We start from the raw sequence: 22,782 nt of genomic DNA on the forward strand, positions 1-22,782 counted from the left end.
TAGTATATTAAGGAACAGATACATCTCTTAGAAGCCATACATACATGAGAAGTGCATAAAAGTGAATAATCATATATTGAAGATCATACACAAAAGGTTAATATCTCATTTTCAATACTATCCAATACAACTAGGATTCAAACGGCTCTTTAAATCTCAACATCTCGCTCAGCTCCTTCCAAAACTTGATAGAACTCACATCTCTCATGTCTTGCAAAAACAATTATACGCAAACACACCCTAAAACTTGAAATCTTTCTTTTTGTTGGATTTCCCTTCCTTGTCCTGCATCTTACGTTTCCTCTTCTTCTCATTCTGCAGAAGTAAAAAATCTCATTCGAATTTATTCAAGCATAACTGAAAATTCATAAACCAAACAGGTGAGGTATACAGAAAAGGCACACACCTCCGCAACCATATCACTGAAATCCTCTCGCTGACTCCGCAGCTTCTCCTCCTCCCTTGCTTGTTCATACCTGTGGAAAACATTGCAAGTCAAACCGGTTCTCCTAAAAGGCAAAGTACGTAAATTTGAACCTGAGTTTCACTCACTTTTCAGGCAAGACATTCTCCATAGCTTCCAATTCTTCAGGTTGTAGAGTGACATCCACTTTATCTGCTTTCTGACCTCTGAGTAGATCCACCCTTTTAGCTCCTGCTTTGTCTTGCGTGCCACTACCAACAACATAGGTGTGAGTCGTTCCAAGCAATGTCCCTGAGGCAACCCTTTCTTCTTTCTCTTCAAGTACCTTTGCAACACAAGTCAGAAGAACAATTAGAAAGGAAAAAAAAAAGAAAAATGGAATCAGCAAATGTTAATAGACTGAAAGAAAGTTTTTATGGTTGTACTTACTTGGTATAAAGGCCTTTCAGGTTCCTTTCTCTGCTGCTTGCGAAGGTCCATGACATCAGGTGTCTCAACGCCAGTGGGAGTACTGAAGGAAGTGTGGAAGTTTGTTAGTAAAATAGAACTCAGAAAATTACCTTCAGTGCAAAAATAACCAACAAAAAAAGTTCTCTGAAAAACCAACATATATAACTATACATTACGGAACTTCACAAAGTATTAATACAAAATGAAAATGGGAAAGCATGTACCTTGAAATGCTATCTACAGATTCAATACCATCCTCTAAATCTTCGTCCTCCATCAGTTCTTCCTCTTCGTCGTCCTCTTCTTCCTCTTCCTCTTCCTCCAAATCACCCCAATGCTTTGTCTTATCAACTGGCTCTTCCTAAATTTCAGAAGGAACGGAAATGTTATTTTATATAACACGCAAATGCTACAATCTAATGTTAATTACAACTTCGTAGTTGGCAATCCACATGTAAAATCTGATTCTCCAAATCACAAGCCATACCTCAAAATTAGGCTGATCTTGCTGCTGAACACCAAAAACGTCTCCATACAACGGTTGGCCATACTATTAAAAAACAAAAGAAAAGCAGATCAGTTAAAAACAATATATATAAAGAAGTTTAAATCATATACACATAATAGAAATGCCGAGAACTTAAATACTTACTTCATCAACAGGAGGCTTTCCCCAGCCACCTGGATGATAACCAAAGCTAGCTCCAGCGGGGATTGGAGCATTCAGGCCAGGGATTTTCAAATGTGGATATGATGGAGGAGGACCATATCTCTGGAAGAAAAATACAACAGTTAAGACAATACCAAGCATTAACATACAGTTCAAATACCAGAGCTAAAGAGAGAACAAAAGATATTAGCAGTTTCACCTGCATATTAATGAGCCATGGGGGAGGAGCACCATCTGGCATACCCAGAGCTTCTTTCAGTTCATGTGACAGCATGCCTGGCTTCATCTCTCTTAATTTTACCTGACAAAAACAAGGGTCCAACATGAATAACATGGAGTTGCACCTTCATAAGGAAAAGTAGTACAATTACAGAAAAAGGAATTATTTGCTTGAAGTGTGTTCTTCATTTACTTGGCTATGCATGAGGTATCATAAGATAGCAAAAAAGACGATGGATAATTTTTACCAACACAAAACTATGTCTCTGGAGCAAGACTATTGTGGGAGCGAGAGTATACCTCAAACTCTTTCCCTTCATGGTACAGATCACCAAGTGTTGTGAGCTTTGGCTTAGTTTGGTACTTGAAGAAAGCATCATGAAGAACCTATAAACACAGATTGCATAGTCTCATCAATAAAACATTACATAAGAGCATTAAAATAAGAGTCCAAAGACTTGATGCAAAACATAATAAAGGCAAACCTGATAATCAATATCCATTTTGCCCATCTTTGGCTGCATACGTTCTCGTTGTTTTTGCTTCAACTTCTTACTATCTTCTTTTTCAATGTATGCCTGCAGTAGACAGATAAATATTGAAGTCAGTATCTTTAAAAAGTACAATCCGGCCAGATAAAGAAAGAGAAGGGACAAAATAAACCATAATTCTACCATGTATGCCTAAGGTGCCTAGTTGCATTCACAATCTATATAGGTAACTAATGCAAGTATGGTACACATCAATGTTATATATGATTGCTTCAAATTCTACAGAACATCATTCTGCAGAAATGTCATTCAGGACTTTTCTGGGAAGATTTAAAATGGGTAATAGCAGATCTAGGAACCATGTGTGGTGCGGTTACAAAGACAATAACTTAAATTTAGGCAAATAGGTGACCCAAAGAAGAATAAACAAAATTAAAAACCTCATGACCAATTTACCTGTCTAATTTTCTCAATTCCAGTTGCAGCAATGAAATCAGGAAGCTGGAACGGTTGCTTCTCAATACCACGTTTACCCTGCAAAATCAATCCAGTCTCGATGAGTTACCAGTAACAGTATAGTTCTTCTACATTCAAATCAGCAGTCTAATATATTAAAATTATAGATGAACGCTGCAGCACTAAGCATTATGAGAAGGCCTCTGAAAGTTCAAAGCAGATACATCAGCACCTTTAAATTGAATTAAAAAAACGTATACTATGCTAAGAATATCCCCAAAATATGGCCCTAATTATGCCTAGATCCCCCAATCACACTAGCAGATGCATATAAAGATAAATAAATCAAGGGTGCCTTTTGCCAAACACCTACAAGTCCAGGCTCCATGGTAGCCACAGCCGCTCCCCTGCAAGAAGCACATGTATACATATAAGAGAAACCTCATCGACGTGATCTTCCCACACCTATTCCCTAATCCCCTCATGCTAATCATACCCATTAATCATGCATCCACATTCGATAGTTTTAAAATCACAGCGAATCACTAACCTGTAAAAATTTCCTTTTCTGGCACCAATGCCTTGGCACCGGTACAGTATTCCGGTACGATTTCAAAAAGACCAGCAATTTAGGATCAGCTGCAGTTGCATCCCACACCTGGAAACATATTAACAGTTAAACAATCTTAATATCAAAGCTGTACAAATGCATAAAACACAACAGATATAAACAAAAGGCTAAACAGAAATGGAAACAGAGTTAAAGGAACAACATGCATACCTCAACAACATCAGGCCTTGCACAGATCTGTTTCAATTCTGCAATCTTCATTCGCCGTTGAAGCTGAAATATGACCATATTTGCATTAGCCTCAAGTCCTCAACTAAGATTATGATGATAATAACAGAAAAATACAACAAACACTATTAACAACCTTTTTCTTCTTGTTTGAAACGCCTTTCTCTTTTTGTTCATTATCCTGTTCCTCCTCTTCAGAATCTGAATCAGCCTTCTTCTTTGAGGCTCCTTCTTGAGACTCATCTTTCTTTTCCTCCTGAATGCAGAACAGAAATAATGAATCAGAGACTATCATAGTAAGGAAGGAAGAACAGTACAACAAAGATGCATATGACAGATTATTTATAAGAAAAGAAAAGTCTTTACCTCAACACCCGCAGCATTCTTGAATGTGAATTTTTCAAAAATTTTCCTGAACTCCTCATCCATGGCTTCATTTAGCTCAGCTTTCTCTGGAACATACTCGATTTCAACTTGCTCAACAACCTGCAAAGTAAATACACAAGATAAGATGATCGCCCATAACTATGAGATTGAAAACAGTGAAAATTCAAGTACAAGTACACCCGTGCCACTAACAAAAAGTTCCTACAATGAATCTCTAACCAATATGCAATAAACTACAAAATTTTCCAGAAACAAAAAAAGTTTAGAAGAATAAATGAACAACTTTATCGACACAACTATCTCTCATAAGATAAACACCAAATGTTTTCCACTCCCACTTTTTTTCACCATAAGAAATTGATGCACACGAAAGCTGTTAAACCAAGGATCAACTATTTCATTTTCTGCATATTAATCAAGTGAACTACTTACACCAGTAACCCTAACATTCCAGCATGATTAAAACCCTTCACATTTGTTTTCGTTACTTCACTAGCAGCTCTATATACACCACACACACAAAAAAAAAAAAAAAAAAAAAAAAAAAAAACAACAACAACAACAGCAGAGCCCTCTAAGCTAATTGAGTTAAAGCATTGAGCGCAAAACCCTAATTGCATCCAAATCAGAGCAAAACCCTAGAAATCTACTCGCATAACTAACTCAAAACAGCTCCGAGATAGAGGAAGATAAAACAAGAAACCTGTTGAGGATCGTTGTTCTCCTTCACATCTTCGCCGTCGCTAACGTCGCTGGCGGTGGTGGATTGAGAAGCTTTGCGGTTCTTCTTCTGCTTTCTCCTCCGACGGCGTCGTTCGATCTCCCTCGCTTTTTTGACGGCGCCGTTAGCGAGCGGGTTCAGATCGCCGTTGGCGACGGCGCCGTTTGGCTGCTGAGAGAGTGTCTCGGCAGGCATGGGGTTTGGGTTTGGATTGGGGAAGAAGAACGAATCGAAAGAGAGAATCTGAGAGTGAGAGGTTTGTATTGTGTTAAAACAAGGGAAATAAAATTGAGGGAGATAATGGGGATTCGGTTTTATATGTACTAGGTGTTGGGCCATATCTAGGCCCGTATTGGAGATTGAAGTTTGGATTAACACTTTGCAAAATAAATGGGCCACGTGATTGTCATAACAAGATGGGCTAGGCTCTACTACTAAGTTTTGGTCTTTTCCTTTTTAACCGAATTCTCAACTTCCCGTAAATTAAGGATTTTCTAGAGAATGGGAAGATTGCGTGATTGATACAAATATAGGGCATTCCACTTACAAAGAGGAGGTTGATGTGTAATTTTATTGGTATAGTGTTTTTTTTTTTTTTAAATAGTTTTTAGTTTTCCTCTTTGTGTGAAATTTATTTCTTATTCAGTTTTTTTTTTTTTTTTTTTCAAAAATCTATACTTGTCCAATACAGAAAAATTTGTAAGCAGTGTAACGTGTATAGTACATTAGCTCTAGCCCTTTCTTTCAGAACCTTGGAACTGAAATAACCGACCTAGTCCCTTAACTACTTGGCTCAGGTTTTTCTATCTGTTAGTTTGGTGCGGCCATAGCTTAGAACTCTTCTCTTTAACCTGATGGGGGAGTGCCCCCATACCCCCCTACCGGTTAATGCGTATTTTAAAACAAAATAAAATAATATAATTTTTTTTTTCTTCGTTATCATGATTCAATTCATAGGCGAAAAAGAAAAACTTTAACACTGCCAAATTTAACCAATTATACTTCTACTAGACCACATAACATTACTTCACATATCATTTTTGATAATGATATCACTCAAAAACGTGAGTTTAGACATCAATTTTCGAGCTTTAGTGTCCAAATCTTAAACCCTTCCATTTTTTTTTCCTCTTTTTTTTTTTTTGAAGAACAAGTCCAACCAACTATTAAAAACTTGCTTATTTCGAAATTTTCTATTCAACTTTAGAAACACGGAAAAAGCCGGAAAGAGACACAATGGACGAGTAAAATTTGTCCTTGACTGTCATTCAGTGGGGCCCGCCTCCGGTTCTTGCCGTCTTTGTACTCTTCAAAGCTGTGACCTCCTCTGTTTTTCCTCTGTTTCAGATCTGAGTCTAATTCTCTGAAACTGAGTCGACTCAGTTCCAAATTTCAAAGCACAATAAAGGTCCTCCCTTTCTCTTCCAGAAAAATTTTGGAGGGAAAAGGGTGTAATGGGTTTTGAGGAAAACAGGAATGCTGGTCAGAATGGAGTGTTTGGGTCTGACTCGTCCGAGTTTCAACTCGGGAGCAAGAACAAATACAAGAGAATGAAGTCTGAGGTAACAGAAGAAGAAGAAGAAGAAGATGGTTCATTCACAAAGGAGAATCGTGGAACAAAGAAATATGTGTTTGCTTGTGCCATCTTTGCTTCTCTCAATTCTGTGCTGCTTGGATATGGTTGGTATTTAATTCCATCTTTTTAATCATACTATTACGTGATCTGTGTTTTTTTGGCTTGATCTGCTTAAATCCTTGAAACCGATTTTAATTTTTTTTTTTAAAGCTAGAGTCTTATACGTTTCTGTTTGATCTGCTAAGTTGGTTAATTCCTACATTGTGTCAGACTTGTCTGAGATTATATAGGAGATGGAGGTCATTTGTGTAACTTGCGTTAAGAACTTAAGACGAGTGCATTATTTTGCAAGTGGCATGAAATTTGGTACTTAATTATAGAATGTTACAAGCCTTTTTTTAATTTCTTTGCAAGATTCTTGTTAGTCTATATAGTTGAGATAATCCTAGTGAAGCCAAATAGCATAGATGAGTTAAATTCCACAAGTATTGGGTTAACAGATTTCACTGATGAAGTTGAAATGTCGGTAAGCAATCTTGTCTTTAAAAGGTTTTTCGACACTTGAAAATACCATAATGAAATAAAGATACTGTCTTTAACTATGAAAGTTAGTGCCTTTATAGACCATGCAGTTGAATTGTTCTTTCTTTTCTTTGGGTTTTGATTTTGGAACTGTATAAGAGGAAAATTCAGATCAATCTTCACCTGTGTTTATGTACAATGTGTATTGATCACAATGATTCAGATCAATCTTCACCTGTGTTTATGTACAATGTGTATTGATCACAATGCAGATGTGGGTGTTATGAGTGGAGCTATTCTCTTCATTCAGGAGGATTTGAAAATCACAGTTGTACAACAAGAACTTCTTGTTGGGATTTTGAGCATAATCTCCCTATTGGGTAGTTTAGCAGGTGGGAAAACATCCGACGCCATTGGTCGAAAATGGACAATTGCATTTGCAGCCTTTATCTTTCAGACAGGTGCTGCTGTAATGGCACTTGCTCCTTCTTATGAAGTATTGATGATTGGTAGACTCTTTGCTGGGATTGGTATAGGATTTGGGGTCATGATTGCACCTGTATATATTGCTGAGATCTCACCTTCAGTAGCTAGGGGTTCGCTTACTTCATTTCCTGAGATCTTTATAAATCTAGGCATCCTTCTTGGATACATATCGAATTATGCTTTCTCGGGGCTTCCAGTGCATATAAGCTGGAGGGTGATGCTTGGTGTGGGAATCATACCTTCAGTCTTTCTTGGATTTGCTCTTTTTGTGATCCCCGAATCCCCAAGGTGGTTAGTTATGCAGAACAGGATTGAAGAAGCGAGAATAGTATTGACCAAGACGAATGAAAGTGAAAAAGAAGTTGAGGAGAGATTGGCAGAAATTCAGCTAGCTGCTGCAGGGATGGCTAATGCTGAGAATAATGAAGCAAAAGCTATATGGCGCGAAATTCTGAATCCTTCTCCCCCAGTTCGACGAATGCTGATTACCGGTTGTGGAATCCAATGTTTCCAACAGATTACAGGCATTGATGCAACTGTGTATTATAGTCCAACCATTTTCAAAAATGCCGGAATTAAAGGCAACACTCAACTTCTTGCTGCAACTGTTATTGTTGGGGTTACAAAGACTCTGTTCATCTTGGTAGCTATCTGTCTTATTGACAAAGTGGGCAGAAAGCCTTTGCTTTATGTGAGCACTATTGGAATGACTACTTGCTTACTTGGTCTGAGCCTTGCACTGGCTTTTCTTGGAAATGGAAAACTTGGAATTGGATTGGCAATATTAGCCGTTTGTGGAAATGTAGCTTTCTTCTCAGTTGGAATTGGCCCGGTTTGTTGGGTCTTGTCATCTGAAATCTTCCCTCTAAGGCTTCGAGCTCAAGCATCTGCGCTTGGGGCAGTTGGTAGTAGGGTTAGTAGTGGTGTGATTACCATGTCATTTCTCTCGGTATCTCGAGCAATTACAGTAGCAGGAACCTTCTTTGTTTTTTCAGTGATTTCAGCACTCTCGGTTGTTTTTGTTCATACATGTGTTCCGGAAACAAAAGGGAAGTCTTTAGAAGAAATCGAAATGATTTTCCATCATGAAGGGGAGTGGCAAGGAAGTGAAGTAGAAATGGGAGACGCACAGCGTCTAATGCAAAAAGAATAAGTGCAGAAAGATGTGAGTTATTATACGTACTCTTCTGTTTTGGCCAAATTGGTTGAGCATTATACTGATTTATCTGTGAAATGTAGCCATTGCACATATCACAACAGAACCAAAAGAGATGAAATTTATTCAATTTGTTATTTTTGGTCTCCATTACACATTTTATTGCATTATGTTTTGTCCACCATGAAGGCTCATGGTGAGTGAAATCAGATTGCGTTGATTAAATTACACACAATCAGGATACTGAGGATGGTATTCTTTTATTAACGGAATGACTAGACCTCCAATATCTCAACCTCAGACATACTCTGATCAGTTTTCCTTGGTTAAGCTTTCTTTGCATCCATGACCAATTGTGAGCATTTGGAAACATTGCCTTCTGATCCTTTACATAACATCCTTCCTCGTTTGGTATGATATCTTTCTGGTTATCTTCAAATTTCTGCAATAGACTATTCCAACCTCAAGAAATTGGCAAGAGCATATCAAGGCTCTCAACGCATGCAACATTGATGTTGAACAACATTGTAAAGTCTTCCAAGAGCCAATATTTTCTGTTCGGAGTGCATAAATTTTACATATATCACTTTCTTTGTTAAAGGGTGGCATTTGGTAAGTTACGATCAAAGAACATATCAAAGTCACACATGTAGTGGAGAACAACATATGCACAATATTTGGACAAGGACAATCCCCAATTGCTATAGATACCTAGACATACATAAATTTCAGGGGTGATCTTGTCCATGAGCCAAATTTTGTCCCAACCCAAACCCTTCTTTCGGAGTCAAGCAGATTCAAGAATTACATCTTACCTATATACTAATTCACCATGAAGAACTTCACGAGAACTGATCACCAAGAGAAAAACTAAAGCCTACTGTGAATCATATAAATGCAGTACGTACTAATGCACTATATGAATGGACCTCTATAACCATGTGGCAAACAAGTAACCCATAGGTGAAGGTTACTAATTTTATCTAGTTGTGCAATTTCAAACAGAACATGCAGCAGTACTGCCCCCCTCTGCTGCCGCTTTTGTCGCCAAGATGTGGGCTTTCGTGCGTTTCTGCTGCTTCTGCATGGCAGTAACGTAGTATTATGTAAAAGATTGAAATGCTTTTTCATCATGAAGGAGAGTGGCAAGCGAGTGAAGTAGACTGGGAGCTGCACGTGCAGCGTCTAGTGCAGAAAGAATAAGTGAAGAAATAAGATTTTGAATTAGTACTATACTTGTTGGTTTGGCCAAATTGGTCCGAGTATTGTACTGATTTATCTGTGAAACGTACTCATTGCACATATCACAACAGAACCAAATTAAAGAGAATAAGGATTCAGTATCAGTTGCAATGCTTAAAAGCTAATGAATCTAGACCTCCAATATTTCAACCTCAGATAACAATTAATCTGATCCGTTAAGCTTTCTTTACATCCATGACCATGTTGTCTCTGGAAATAATGTGAATGACTTCTAATCCTTTAAACAACATCGAATCTTCCTAGCAATAAGTTCTGCACAACACTATGGCAACCTCAAGGAATTGGTGAGAAATTAATGATTTTCTAACCGTACGAATTAACAAACTTATATAGTTATATGACTTATATCTATGCATGTGATATTAAAGGCATTCAAAAGAAATTGGAAACTGTACACTGCTAGGGGTGTTGTTCCTAATTAATTCGTATTGATAGTAACTACTCCATCAGGTTAGGGTTGATCTGGTTTGGTTCACCCCTAGTCCTACGACTCTTATGACCCAAAAAAAAAAAACAAAAATCCTACGGTCGTCAATGCATTGGACTTTGATGTTGAACAACATTGTAGAATTTCCGATCAAAGCCAATATTTTTTTTTTGCGGTACACATTTATCTCATTGTTTGTTAAAGGGCTGAATTTGATGAGTTGCTGAAAATGAAAGAACGCATCTAGGACCCTAGGTCACATGTAGTGGAGAACACCTACAATATAAGGACAAGGACAATTCCCAATTGCGATAGATACCTATACATTCATAAATTTCCAGGTTGATCTTGTCCTGAGGTCAATTTTGGTCCCAAACTAAACCCTTCTTTTGTAGCCAAGCAGATTCAAGATTTACAAGTTACCTATCTAATTCACCATGAAGATCTTCACGAGAACTGGTCCTCATACAAAGAGAAAAACTAAAAGCCTGGATGTGAATCCCATAAATGCACCATATAAATGGAACTCCATAACCATGTGGCCACCACGTACTAAAATTAACAGCAAACAGCATGTAGTGATTCACACTCCATGTTACAAAGATTGGATCCCATTAATAATGCTCGATATCCAACTTTCCCATTATGCATCTAATTAATTAAGCTTCTCAGGTTTATCTGAGGAAAATTCTAGCTCATGATGAATATTAAGATCTGGTTTCTGATAGTCAAAGGAATTGGTATACCATTTAAATAAAAGAAAATAAACAGAGGAATAAAACATGAAGTCAATGACTCGTTTAACACTCGAGTATATTTTTCATTCCATTAATTACATCGTTATTTTATACTCATGGAAAATAAGCATAATATACGGCACGCCTTTTGCCTCGTTTTGCTTTGTACAATGAGCAAGAACTATGAGTCCTACCTAACCAAGCTTGCTAATTTTTGATAGATCACCAAAAATGCTTGGTCCTTTTCACCTCCTCAAAATATACATGACAGATAACCTCCTCCCTTTTCTTCTCTGTTTTTTTTTCCTTAAGATCATGAAAGATAACCTCCTCCGTGAACCCAATAAGTGCCGGTATGGTGAAAATAGGTAGGTTTTCTTATTTGGTATCTTATGGACTAATTCTCCCACACTAAGAACAATAAGGAAATGCAGACGGTGATGATATGACCAGAAAAGTAGGTACCCTACATTGATTGGAAGCTTGTATATCACTTTCACAATAATGTAATCTCAATGAGCTTCAAGGTTATAATACTGCTTTTAGCACACAAGTTGTGGAAAAACAAATCCATCATACATTTTCATATTCCGAAGACATTTCCATCAAGATTCCCATCAAGTCGTGCAAAATTTCATCAATTAATTTAATAATTGTACTAATTTCTTTGCATTCTCCAATTAAAAAGGGCCGGCCTTATAAGTTTCTAGATGATGAACATTGAACAATGCATTGCTAAAAATGAAAGGAGAAAAAAAATGATTTCCTATCTTCTTTTATTCCTGTCTCAATCATCACTACAATATCCACATGCAAGAACAAGCACTAAAACATTACATAAGACAAGTGATCTACACAAGTATGAACCTTCTTCTATAATGACAAGCTTGAAGTTGCAGAAGAAGAATTGTAACAGACGGTAAAATCTGACATTATATGATCAATAATGCTTCCCTTCTGAACCTTCAGTCTTCTACTCTGACTATTCCACAAGTGCAATGCAAAGCTATGAGATCTAATATGCTTCAGCTTTGTAAGCAGCCATTTCGAGTATACCTCATCTTTCGGACCACCAAAAATACTCCGAATACGGCTCCAATTCACCGGATAAAATGCCGAGGGAGTTACCACAGTAAAGTTAAAACCAGGGTTTGGTTTTTCACTGATCCTTGAAACCACTCTTGAGACCAAGTAAGGTCCATTGTGACCCCATTTGTTACCATCAAAAGTCAGAGCAAATTCCTGAATGAACTTGAAGAGTAATGGATGATTCTTGTCGAACACCAACACAGCATTGTTCAATCGGCTCCAATTACCGGTTTTGAGGTCAATTGTCTGAGCCCCAATCACATTTTTCATCTTTGACAAACTCCTTAACACTATAACATCTGTGTCCAAGTAAATCCCACCATACTTGTACAACAAAGCAAGCCTAAGCACATTGGAGAGGTTCTGACCAATTGAGACTCCACCAGGTCTCACATTGCCTTTTCTCAACCCAAAAAACCAAGCCTCAGCAGGAGTATTGTGGAACAAGTAATCAAAATCAGGAGCAATTGCCATTACTCGAAAGCCCAAATCCGAAAACGGCTTCAGGATTTCAAGTCCCTTGTAGGAATCCAGAGAATTTGAGACTATGACCAAACAAGCATTTGGGTGGGATTTGAACACACTCTCCACAGCTAACAATTCCCTATTTCCAAGAGTCTTGGATGAAATCCAAGTCATGAAAAACCTGATTTTGCAAGAAGAACCAGAAGAGTTTCCACTCAAGAACTCTCTCATTCTTGTTGGGAATTGACTCTGAGACGGAGGCCACTTCGTCTCAATGGGTATGGCTTTGAGCTTGCGCTTGTGTTTTCTGAACTTTCTTGACCTCTGAAACTTATATTTCAAAATGGGTATCATTGAGTTTGTTGGGTTTTGCAGAGAGGCCAAATGGGTTGTGTTCTTCAAGAACATGGGTGCGTTTTCTTCTTTCACCACATACATAACAGAAGAAGACTGAACCTTTGATGAAGAAGAAGAGCGAAAGGGAGGAGCCCATTTTGGGAAGGGTTTTCCGGCGAGACTTGGCGGCGAGAAATTGGCGGGTTCCGGAGGGGGTTTGGCGGGAAAAGGGAGAGTTATACAGAAGACATAGAAGCTGTTGTAGACCAAAAGGAGAATGAGAAACAGAGCAAGAAGAGAACTGGGTAGGCTTAGAAGAACAGAGAGGGTTGATCTTCTCAAGTCTTGCAATTGGGTGATGAAGACAATGAGGGGACTGAGCAGTTTGGGGGTTTTTTCAGAGTCAAGCATGATGGTGTTGGGTTTGGTTGGTAGGAGGGTTATGGTTTTTGGGTACTACAGTAGTTGAGGTGTTAATGAGAGTTGCAGGGTAGATTGGAAGGCGTTTTAATGGTGGAGGCGGCAAAAAGATTGCTAAAGTTGAAATCTTTTGGGATTGAAATGGGCATTGGGAACCAAAATTATGTGAGCTTTTAACATTTTTGAGAAAGAGAGAGGTGTATGGCTTGGCTCAACTAATATATATATTTTTTTAATATAAATTTATATAATGATTAGAGTCTAGGGTTTACTTGTACTCAAAACTCTTTTTTCTTTTCGTAATCGGATTTGATTAACCAATATCAAAGACTTTTATCTGAAATTAATGAAACTTGTCTGTATATAAGGGTTCTATTCATATAATTAAATGATATGATCAAATGCCTACGCCCAACTTTTTCTTTGGATTCTAATCATAATTAATTTGGAAATGTCTGACTTATTTCAAATTAATACGTGGATTGGAGGTGGAAATATTGTGCCGCCGTCTTAGCGTTTTGTTTTTGTTATATATCTTAGCCCTAAATCGAGGGGTGTATGCTTTTATCCTAAAATTGGATCTATTTTGTAGATTTGTTATTACTTTTGATCATCTCAAAGATTCCCTCGATGATTAGAGTAAAATCTATATCAAACCAAAACAAGCTAAGAACATTGTACACGGTAAGATAAATATTATAACAGGATGTCAAGATAATTTCAAGCGGTAGAGTAAGATAATTCTTTGTTGGAACCGGAAGACTGGAAGAGGTCGCAACTGGACTGATCAATTTGCATTGACTAACACAAATTGGCCAATTCATGGCCATATATACAGTCATTCTCAGCTAAAGACCTCGCATATTTTAAAATATATGGATTTCCTTGATAGACTAACTTTTCTATCACATATTCACACTTAACCGTTCAGTTTTTAGGTATATATGAATAGATCATCTTTACAAATTTTCAGCCAAACTGATAATCATTAAGGCATTCAAAACTGCGATTTATAATTATGGACACGAACGGTTCAAGTTGGATAGATTCGGTTCGTTCATTGATTTAATCCAGTTCGATACCTTAACGATCATTAATTTGGCTAAAAATTTGCAAAAGTGATCTATACATTAAGATCTAAAAACTGAACAGTCAAGATGTGGATATGCGATCGAAAAGTGAAGTATATTCAAGAAAATCTACATCTTTTTAAAATATGCGGAGGTGCTTAGTAGAGAAACACTGTGTACGTGTGTGTGTGTATATATCAATTTTCAGTCTCGGCTTCGAAATATCAATGACTAACATAGTCGATTAGGTTTAACAATTGTCCGAGCCGGATCAAGACTGTCACAATGTAGCATCTTATTTTTATGAATCCTAAATTATCTTCTTCACTTTCTGGTCAAATTGAATATTTTATCCTAACATGTAAAGTTTTGCAAAAAGTGAAATGAATCACACTAGTCAATAGTACATGCTTGTATATTCTACCATGGAACGCATGGTGGATTAATACATTGAAGGTTTTCATGCGAAAGAAAGAAGCTAGATTAGAAGAGCATAAGCTTCAAAGATGCATGTCTAATGTATTTCCCTCACTGCATGTCACGTACATAATTAAGGAGCATAAGAACACATATGCATGTCTAGAGATTGGATATCTCAAGATCCAAAGCGGTCAAGTATAATTGTTCTTCAAATAGTACGTTATGCTACCTTTATTATTGAACAAATCTAAGGCTGCTATGTGAATTCTGGCAGTAGAATCATTCACTTCTTTCTCAATACAACATAGCTGATCCCGTTCTTCTTCTCTAGCTCAGATACTTTCTTAACGATTGCTGTAAAAGCATCCTTCTGCTCTTTGGAATATTTGCGTCTTTCCGGGAAGTTATTAACAAAATCAGGTAGGGCGATTGGTGCCTTTTGCATCAATAGAGCCCTAATTTCTTCCTCAGCTACCGGACTAGCAGAACCAGTTTTCAAGGATGGAATAACTTTGGCGTGCACACTAATTTCAGAAGCAGCTGGCTTCTCTCTGACAGATGATTTTTGTTCATTTTCAGTCTTCATCTTCTTCGGAGGTGCAGTGTTAGATGCCTTATTAGCCTGATCACTATCTAGTTTTCTCTTTCCCTTCGTAACTGCTTTTGTGGATCTGTTGTCAAATGGTTCCAGCTGTTTGGGCGCATCCTTCTGCTTTGGTGCCGGAGGCAATAAGCAAATATCCTCATCCATATCATCCTCATCGTCGTCGTCTTCATCTTCCTCTTCCTTATCAATACCATTCAGGCCACCACTTCTCCCAAGTAGCTTCTTCAACTCTCTCCCTGATTCACTCAGCCCGGCCTCCTCTTCATTACCATCATCATCCTGCTTAGTTTCCGGTGGAGCTGCAGCCTCATGTTCGAAATCTTCTCGTTCATCAGGATTACCTACAGCTTCATCATCATCACTGAAAATTTCTTCGTGCTCCCAATCACTACCCTTGTCACTACCATCATCATTTAAGTCACCATCTGCACCTATAAGATTATCCTCATCATCATCACCATCCCCGCCTATTTTGTTGAGTGATCCAAGTCTATATCTTTTCCTGGTTGTTTCTTCTTCCTCATTGTCGGAGAAGTTTCCTTCTCCACCACCACCACCATCACCAGTAACTTTTTCAGGTCCGTTTCCAAATTTCATAATCCATCTTTTATATCCATCTCGATTAGTCTTTTGCCTATTATTCATCTTCTCTTCCGCTTCCTCTAGAGTAAGTTGCTTATATTGTGCAACCTTGTTGAAGTTGAACCAAGAACCAGCCGGAACAGCCGAAAACTCCTTTCCTTGCTTCATTAGTAGGTAGTAACTTGCAGACTGTGCACCTTCTTGATGACCCTGATACCGAGACTGGCCCGTTAGTTCATCCAAGACCCATGGTTTAGTTTTCTGCTCTTCCTTGTTCTTTCTTGGGTCTTGAAGATCCTTACGAAGAGACCATTTATTCTGAGAAGGATTCTTCGTTTTCGAAAAGTTTGGCAAACCCGTTCCGAATCTGCCAATGAAGTAGTTCTTGTTGTTGACAGTACTTTCCCGCCGAACATTGTACTCGCGAACTAAGCGAGTGACAATGGCGTCGCATTGGATGCATTTGGCTTTGTTCTCTGCCATGGACTTGCCACATGAGAAGCACAGAGTCATGTGCTTACAGTTGCTTCCGTACAAGTCAGAAGTCGATCCACATCCGCGGACTTGGCACGACGGCTTTAACAACAAATCGGTTGACATCTTCAGGTTGAAGATTAGGGTTAGAAACTAAAAAGCTAGCTAGGGTTTATAGTTGCGAAGCTCAGAATTTAACGATTCACGTATAGATTGAGATGAAATCGAATTGCCTCTTGTTCAGAGGCTTGGTTTTTTCAGAGGTTTTGTTCAATTGAAGATGGATATTTTTGTTTGAGGATGAAGATTGAAGAGGGAATATATGCGTTTTCCGGTGCAGGCAAGAATCTGGTCAAATCTGACCTTTATGTTTCCTAGGAAGGTTTTCTAATACTATTTGGATTTTACTCCTAATTATGGTTGGGTTATATTAATTTACTATGTTACTTGCCAATTTACTTCAATATATTTACTTTCCTTATTCAATTAAAAACTTGGTGTCTTTGTGTTTTAATTGGACTTGTTTCATTAGGCACCACCTTGGCCCCTTCACTCATAATAGATAGCAAAACATTATTTTCAAGACGAAAGACGCAATGGCAGACCGGGGTGAAGGTGATCGGGTGAGCTTTTCTGATATGAGAGACTTCGTCATAGAGATTGAGGCAAAGTGTCGAACCTTGTGGCAAGAAGAGAACGATGCTGCTAATGAATCCAAATCCAAGGTGTGTTGTTTCAAAACTTTTCCTTTATTCAAATCAATGACAAATCTTTGGATTTTGGAAGGTAATCCAACACTTGAAACAAGAGTTTTGTGCAGACTATGTTAGACTAGCAGGTGACAATGTCACCTTGCCTTCTTTAGTTTTAGCTGTGCCCAGCAAGTTTGAACCAAGTTTTCCAATATGCCTTGCAAGATTACTTCATATATGTTCTGCTGATGCCGTACGATTCTCCTTGGCTGATGCTTTTTATCGGACTGAGGAGCTCTGTGCTGATAAGCTTTAAGCTTACAACTCAGTATGTATATAGACATGCAAGATTAGCCATGGAATGTTTCAGTAGAGGATCTCTTGTATAAGGAACGACTAGGGTTCATCTTTGAGACAAGGCGCCCCTTCGGATAGTTATGCAGACAGGGCATTTGCTAATGAGATAAACATTGCTGTGAACAAGACCAGGCAAAGCAGATTTGGACAAGCCATCAATTCTGGCTTTCATGGCCTTCAATGTGCCAGGGATTGGTAGTTTGGTACACTAGGGAATGTGGTTCCACGGGCATGAACCATGATCTGATGCGGCATTTCGTAGATGTGCAGACGCGCCTTATTGCTCCGATCTGTCCACACTATGCCGAATATGTTTGGAAGCTGCTTTTGAAGAAGGAAGGGTTTGTGGTTAGTGCAGGGCGGCTTGCGGCGGATGCTCCAGAAGATTCAGCCCTCCAGATTAGCCAGTGTTACTTACAAAAAATAATTACGAACGTTGAAAGGAAGGTAAATCGGTCTACAGCTGAAGCTTCATCCCAAGTAGGCTTATGTTAAGGAGGAATATGATGGATGGAAGGCAGACTGCTTGAGGATGTTCCAAAAGAACTTCAACTCGAAGACTCTCACTTTAGTTGATGATCAGGACAAGGAAATAATGAAGGCATTAATGGATCAATACATCTTCCTCTCATTTTATCCCTGTACCCTTTTCTTAGATAGCAAGAAAAGTGCTCCAGTTAAATTTGGGGATCAGGCCTTGGAGTTGAAGCGATTACCATTTGGAGAGGTTGAGTTCCTCCAAGAGAACTAGGACTTGATTAAGAGACTCACATGTCTTCAAGAGGTACAAGTTTTGTCCCACACCAACGCGGAGCATCGTGCTAGAGCTCGTAGAATCATGAAGACATCTTGGGAATGTTTGGATAGCAATTTCCAACTACCGATATCCCAACAGTTTTCTTACTTCATGAGGATTAGCAAGTGATTGAACAGCTTGATGCCGACGTATGGAAATCTGACAGCAGATGTGAAGCTACCACATCAAGATCAGATGATGATTATAGTGGCACTGATCTTAACCTTGCTTCCTTATATCGTCCTCCGTTTAAGCTATTGTTCCTGGGCTCCTTTGAATACGCAAAAGAGGCTGCTTGTGTCCAGGACAAATGGCTCCTGGTGAACTTGCAATCCGCTAAGGAGTTCAGCTCGCATATGCTTAATCGAGACACCTGGACTAATGAAGCCCGTCTCTCAGATCATTACAACTAAAATTAGTTTTTTGGCAGGAATATGATCATACAGAGGAGTCGGAACCTATTATATCTCCTCTAGCGCTCATCATTCATCCTATCTTCGGCCAAAAGGTGCGCCAATGGAGTGGAATGGTTCAACCAGAACGTTTGCTGGAGGACGTAGCAGTATGGTACCATTCTTGGATAGTTCCCCAAAGGAATAGTTCTCTTACAGACGCAGGAAACAAGAAACTGAAGAAAAGGAAACATTTCCAAGCTAATGGACAAGTACGAAAGTACTTCGTACTTGGGAGTAAATTCTTCTTGTACCGTTGATTTAATGTTTATTGGAATCAAATTTCTACTGAATACCAGTTTTATATTTTTGTATGTTGATTCAAATTATGCAGCAGAATTACATGATCTACTTTGTTCAACTGGACTAAAAAAGGAACTAAAAACTCGTAATAGCAAGGTATCTTTTGGGTGTTTTCAGTCGAATTATCTTTGACCAAAAGGGAGGGGGAGAAGTTACATTTATATTATCTTTATACTTGTGATCTACGGAGAAAGGTACCAATTTATCGAAGTATCGAAGCCTGATAACAGTATCAATTTATCACCAAACATGGGGAAGATAAGGGTTACAAATATAATACACTTATTGGAGCAACCAAGATGCAAACCTGCAAGTCGGGAGCTTTCTGTCAACTAAATAAGTCATACAACAAAGTGAACTAAAACAGAAACCAACCAGAATTGCACATACCAGGAAATACAACGAACCAACCAATACTAGTGTACACTACCAATGAAACAAATGTAGTTCTTATAGCTTAAACTTCAAAGCATAAGCTTTACCTTCGCAAAGTAACACCAATTCAGTTTTTGCCGAGAAAGTTGATGTTGCCTCTTTCAAGACAGGTTGGCTGGAGCCTCAACATTTGCATTTCAGAGAAGCCCTCTTCTTCTCTTGTAATCACTAACTGTAAGAGTCAATGCATGCCTCCTCCCATCATCCTCTGGGACTCGGCAACCAACTGTTGCTTCTATCCTTTGTTTTCTTGCCATGAATCCTTCCTGAGCTCCTTGTGGCCCACCAAACTTCTGAAGCGTGGCCAATGAGATCGGCAGCTCAAAATTGTGCAATGGATTTGACGATGTTCCTTGATCAACAGGAGCCATCGTATCGATCAACTTCCCAGCACCAGCTGCAGCTTCCAGAGCTGCCGCTGTGGCTACCAAGCCAGCTCGTACTGCTACTATCCCTTCTGTTCCATTAGTCTCCACCTCTGCCAATGCCTCAGCAGCAACAGCAGTTTCCTCAACATCATCTTTTTGTTCACCAGGCTTTGAAACATAGTAATTTCTTGACCTGGTCCATCTCCTCGAAAATGGATCATAACCAGCCTCCCCAGCTTTTAAACCTGTTTTCACAGGTTTTAATCCTGAGGCATTCTTGAAATTGTCAACTCTATTCTTTCTGTTCATCTCAGCAAGCCTAACAGCCTTGCTATCTTTCCCCTGTGATTGTCGCCGCGCGTCCAACTGCTGAAGTCTTGCCTTGATCCTTTCAACCTCTGCATCATCATGCTTGCTTTGTGCAATTTCCAATTCCCTCCTCAACCGGTCCTTCTCAAGCGCAATGTTCAATGGCCTTGACGAAGCAGATTTTTTCTCCTGTATCATCTGCTTCACTGTTTCAGCTGAGTAGACAAATGTATTCGTTTTTTTTATGGCTTCCTTTTTCTCCAACACATCCTCTTTGCTCGGCAAGCGGCCACCATTTTTCTCCACCTCTCTAACCCACTGATCATACTCCTCCTCCAGAGGTAAAGAGTCTGAAACCATAGCCATCTGCCACCTGGCAGCAGAGTTTTCATTGCCCCAAACGACATTCAGATACTTGTGTGTGGTTTTATTCTCTAGTTTGTACTGCCGGTCAGGATCTGAAGAGTCAACATTACGGACCGAGCAGAGCCTGTAGATGGGCCGCCCAGACTTAGTCTTCCCAATTCCAACCCGTACAAAGCAACCCACGATTAATTCCTCAAAGAAAGGTTCCATAAGCCACTTTGCAAGTCTTGACCTCCGAATGGTAATTTCCTTTATATCTTCAAATACTAGTCCCTGTGTTCCCCTTTCATCATCACTGTCAATAGCATCATCTGCACTTGATCCTTCATCATCACTATGAGACCGACTTTCACTGTCACTTTGACTAGAGCTACTCCGACCGACAGCAGAGAAAGACTTCCTGTTGGTGTGTGAGAAATTCCTACTCCCTGCACTTCCTCTAGATGCATCTCTCAATTTACGGTGAGCCTCAGGGTCCTGCTGTTTCAAACGTTTTGCTCGTAACTCATTCAGTGCATCATCTTTCGCAGCTGCCCTGTCAGCAGATCTAGCTGAGGAGCGCACTCGAGAAGATGGGAGAGGTGGAGTCACTTTCCTGGACTGTGTGGCCTTCCCTTTATCCCACTTTGGTCTGAATTTCTCCTTTAGACTCTTATCATCTTTCTTCTGAGCTCTTTCAGACAGAATCAGCTCTCTTTGAAGTTCAGACATTTCTGCAAGCTTCCGCCTGTCATCTTCATCTTTGTAAAGATCACTGCCAACATCAGATTCATTGCTCTCTCCCCCATGATCAGAACCGCTATCATTATAATCACCTTCTTCCTGGCTGCCATGTTCATCATCTACTTCTGAAGGGTCCAGCCGCTTCTTCAAAGGAACTTGAGATCCAGAGGGCTTCCTACTCGCATAACCACGACCATCATCAGAGTCATCACCCCTAGAGTCACTTCCACCATCAGAATATGAATCATCACGCCTCCTCTTTGAAGTTGGATGTGAGTGCCGGTTTTTCCGCCCCGAACTTGTTCTTCCTGCAGCCTCCAAGAGCAAATCATCCAAATCTGCCATTATCTTCCGTGCCTCCCTGTATTCTTTGACGCTTCACACACTGTTGGATAACACACCGAAATCAGTATTATCAAAAGCAGAGAAATGTGTTCTTTATATGAACTTCTCATATGATTGATATACAAACTAGTCAAACTTTACATTAAGCACAAAGCCACAAAGAGTGAGTTTCTACTTATCATAAACGAAAAAAGTACACTTTCCGAAAAGATTAAAGACCAGGAAGATGACTATGATTCAGAGATAATTGCATTCACTATACCAATGCACTTAACAAAAAGAATACAAAATGAAAAACCCAGCACTTAAATCCCCAAACTTGAGCTCAAAATCCAAAACAGACAAGGGTCTATGATTTTTATAGAATTCTAAAAGCTTCCAGTAACATAATAAACAACCCCTTACCAAAAGCATTCAAATTTCAAACAAACTCAGCAATTCTGACATATACACAATGCAAATTTCTCTTAGATTTTGGTTCCAAATTCATTCAAGCATCAAATATTGCAAAACACAATCCAAAGTTCTTAACTTTATCAAACCCCAAAAAGGGGGGACACTCCAGAAATAAACAAATAACCTGAAATTGGGTTCCTTGCGGTCTAGATCTATAAGGGTATTCAAACTCAACCAGACAGAATCCAGAAAGTTTCAAGCTTGAAGCTTTGAAAATTTTGAAAAATCCTTTTTTTTTTTTTGGATTGGTATAAACCCTAGAGATAAGAGATTTGGGGGAATTGGAGGCTTTACCTGATAGGGTTGTTGGTGATGTAAGACTCGGTGAGTCAGCTCAGATGCCCAGAACACGGTCACCGTGAGATGAGGGACTGTCCTTTGTGCCAAGAGTAAAAAACGGAGCTTGAAGGAGAAAGAAAGATCTTTAGCCTCTTATAGTTGTAACCTGGCTCAGCAAAATAAAACATAATCCACCGGCCACGATCTGTAAAACTACGTGTCGTTAAAGAATGGATTTGGGTCATATTTAACAAAGCAAAAATGGAATCGATGAGTGTTTATGGCGGCAACGATTTATTTATTACATCAGTAATTGAGGAATATAATAACTTGTCTAAAAAGTAAAATAAAATCAAGAATCAAGGAGGCTAGGAGTTCCACCATTAGATCACAAAGGTGTTAACTTCTAGGGATTGAAAATATATACCAGCTAGAAACAGAATGAAAACTTAAATGACATTTGGAAAATGAAAATAGAGTTATAAGAAACAATATTTTGTAACTTTACCGACGATTTTTGAGTCTCTCGAGTGTTGAGCACTAAGACGTGCCATTAATTTGAGCAATAATATATCAATTGCAGTGGTACTGTTTTGCTTTACTCATGGAGTTATGCTTGATTTTTACTTACTTGCCCCCTAATCACAAGGCCGG

General features: G+C 38.9%; 5 protein-coding genes and 1 long non-coding RNA gene across 7 annotated transcripts; 1 reads left to right on the forward strand and 5 right to left on the reverse strand.

Annotated features, from left to right (window-relative positions):
* Window positions 1-41: 41 nt before the first annotated feature.
* LOC112202857 (splicing factor 3B subunit 2) lies at window positions 42-4,812 on the reverse strand. Its single transcript, XM_024343878.1, has 16 exons — window positions 4,600-4,812; window positions 3,876-3,995; window positions 3,646-3,765; window positions 3,492-3,554; window positions 3,261-3,368; window positions 2,711-2,788; window positions 2,249-2,341; window positions 2,064-2,150; window positions 1,744-1,845; window positions 1,527-1,646; window positions 1,362-1,424; window positions 1,099-1,235; window positions 854-935; window positions 553-749; window positions 407-476; window positions 42-315 (listed from the first exon to the last, which is right to left on the reverse strand). Exons 1-16 carry the CDS (start codon window positions 4,810-4,812, stop codon window positions 241-243), a joined length of 1,728 nt encoding a protein of 575 aa, XP_024199646.1. The 3' UTR covers window positions 42-240.
* Window positions 4,813-5,890: 1,078 nt separating this feature from the next.
* Window positions 5,891-8,514, forward strand: LOC112166380 (probable polyol transporter 4). The gene is made up of 2 exons (XM_024303220.2): window positions 5,891-6,297; window positions 6,988-8,514. The coding sequence occupies exons 1-2, from the start codon at window positions 6,072-6,074 to the stop codon at window positions 8,352-8,354; spliced, it is 1,593 nt and encodes a 530-aa protein (XP_024158988.1). The 5' UTR covers window positions 5,891-6,071; the 3' UTR covers window positions 8,355-8,514.
* Window positions 6,846-7,095, reverse strand: LOC121049483. Its single transcript, XR_005800447.1, has 2 exons — window positions 6,951-7,095; window positions 6,846-6,898 (listed from the first exon to the last, which is right to left on the reverse strand). It is a non-coding gene; the product is annotated as an uncharacterized LOC121049483 (long non-coding RNA).
* A 2,936-nt stretch (window positions 8,515-11,450) lies between the features above and the next one.
* LOC112166304 (uncharacterized protein At4g19900) lies at window positions 11,451-13,286 on the reverse strand. The gene has a single exon (XM_024303108.2). The coding sequence runs from the start codon at window positions 13,083-13,085 to the stop codon at window positions 11,658-11,660; it is 1,428 nt and encodes a 475-aa protein (XP_024158876.1). The 5' UTR covers window positions 13,086-13,286; the 3' UTR covers window positions 11,451-11,657.
* Window positions 13,287-14,867: 1,581 nt separating this feature from the next.
* On the reverse strand, window positions 14,868-16,373 carry LOC112202763 (transcription initiation factor IIF subunit alpha). The gene has a single exon (XM_024343766.1). The coding sequence runs from the start codon at window positions 16,371-16,373 to the stop codon at window positions 14,868-14,870; it is 1,506 nt and encodes a 501-aa protein (XP_024199534.1).
* Window positions 16,374-19,058: 2,685 nt separating this feature from the next.
* On the reverse strand, window positions 19,059-22,308 carry LOC112164949 (protein RTF1 homolog). 2 transcript variants are annotated; one of them, XR_005799649.1, is made up of 3 exons: window positions 22,144-22,308; window positions 19,330-21,433; window positions 19,059-19,154 (listed from the first exon to the last, which is right to left on the reverse strand). XR_005799649.1 is itself a non-coding variant. In XM_024301315.2 (2 exons), exon 2 carries the CDS (start codon window positions 21,391-21,393, stop codon window positions 19,420-19,422), a length of 1,974 nt encoding a protein of 657 aa, XP_024157083.1. In that variant the 5' UTR covers window positions 21,394-21,433; window positions 22,144-22,308; the 3' UTR covers window positions 19,059-19,419. The 2 variants fall into 2 exon arrangements, 1 of the variants encoding a protein (XP_024157083.1); XM_024301315.2 differs by having other exon boundaries at window positions 19,059-21,433.
* Window positions 22,309-22,782: the final 474 nt, after the last annotated feature.

This window comes from Rosa chinensis, chromosome 5, assembly GCF_002994745.2.
Source record: "Rosa chinensis cultivar Old Blush chromosome 5, RchiOBHm-V2, whole genome shotgun sequence".
Lineage (NCBI taxonomy): Eukaryota > Viridiplantae > Streptophyta > Magnoliopsida > Rosales > Rosaceae > Rosa > Rosa chinensis.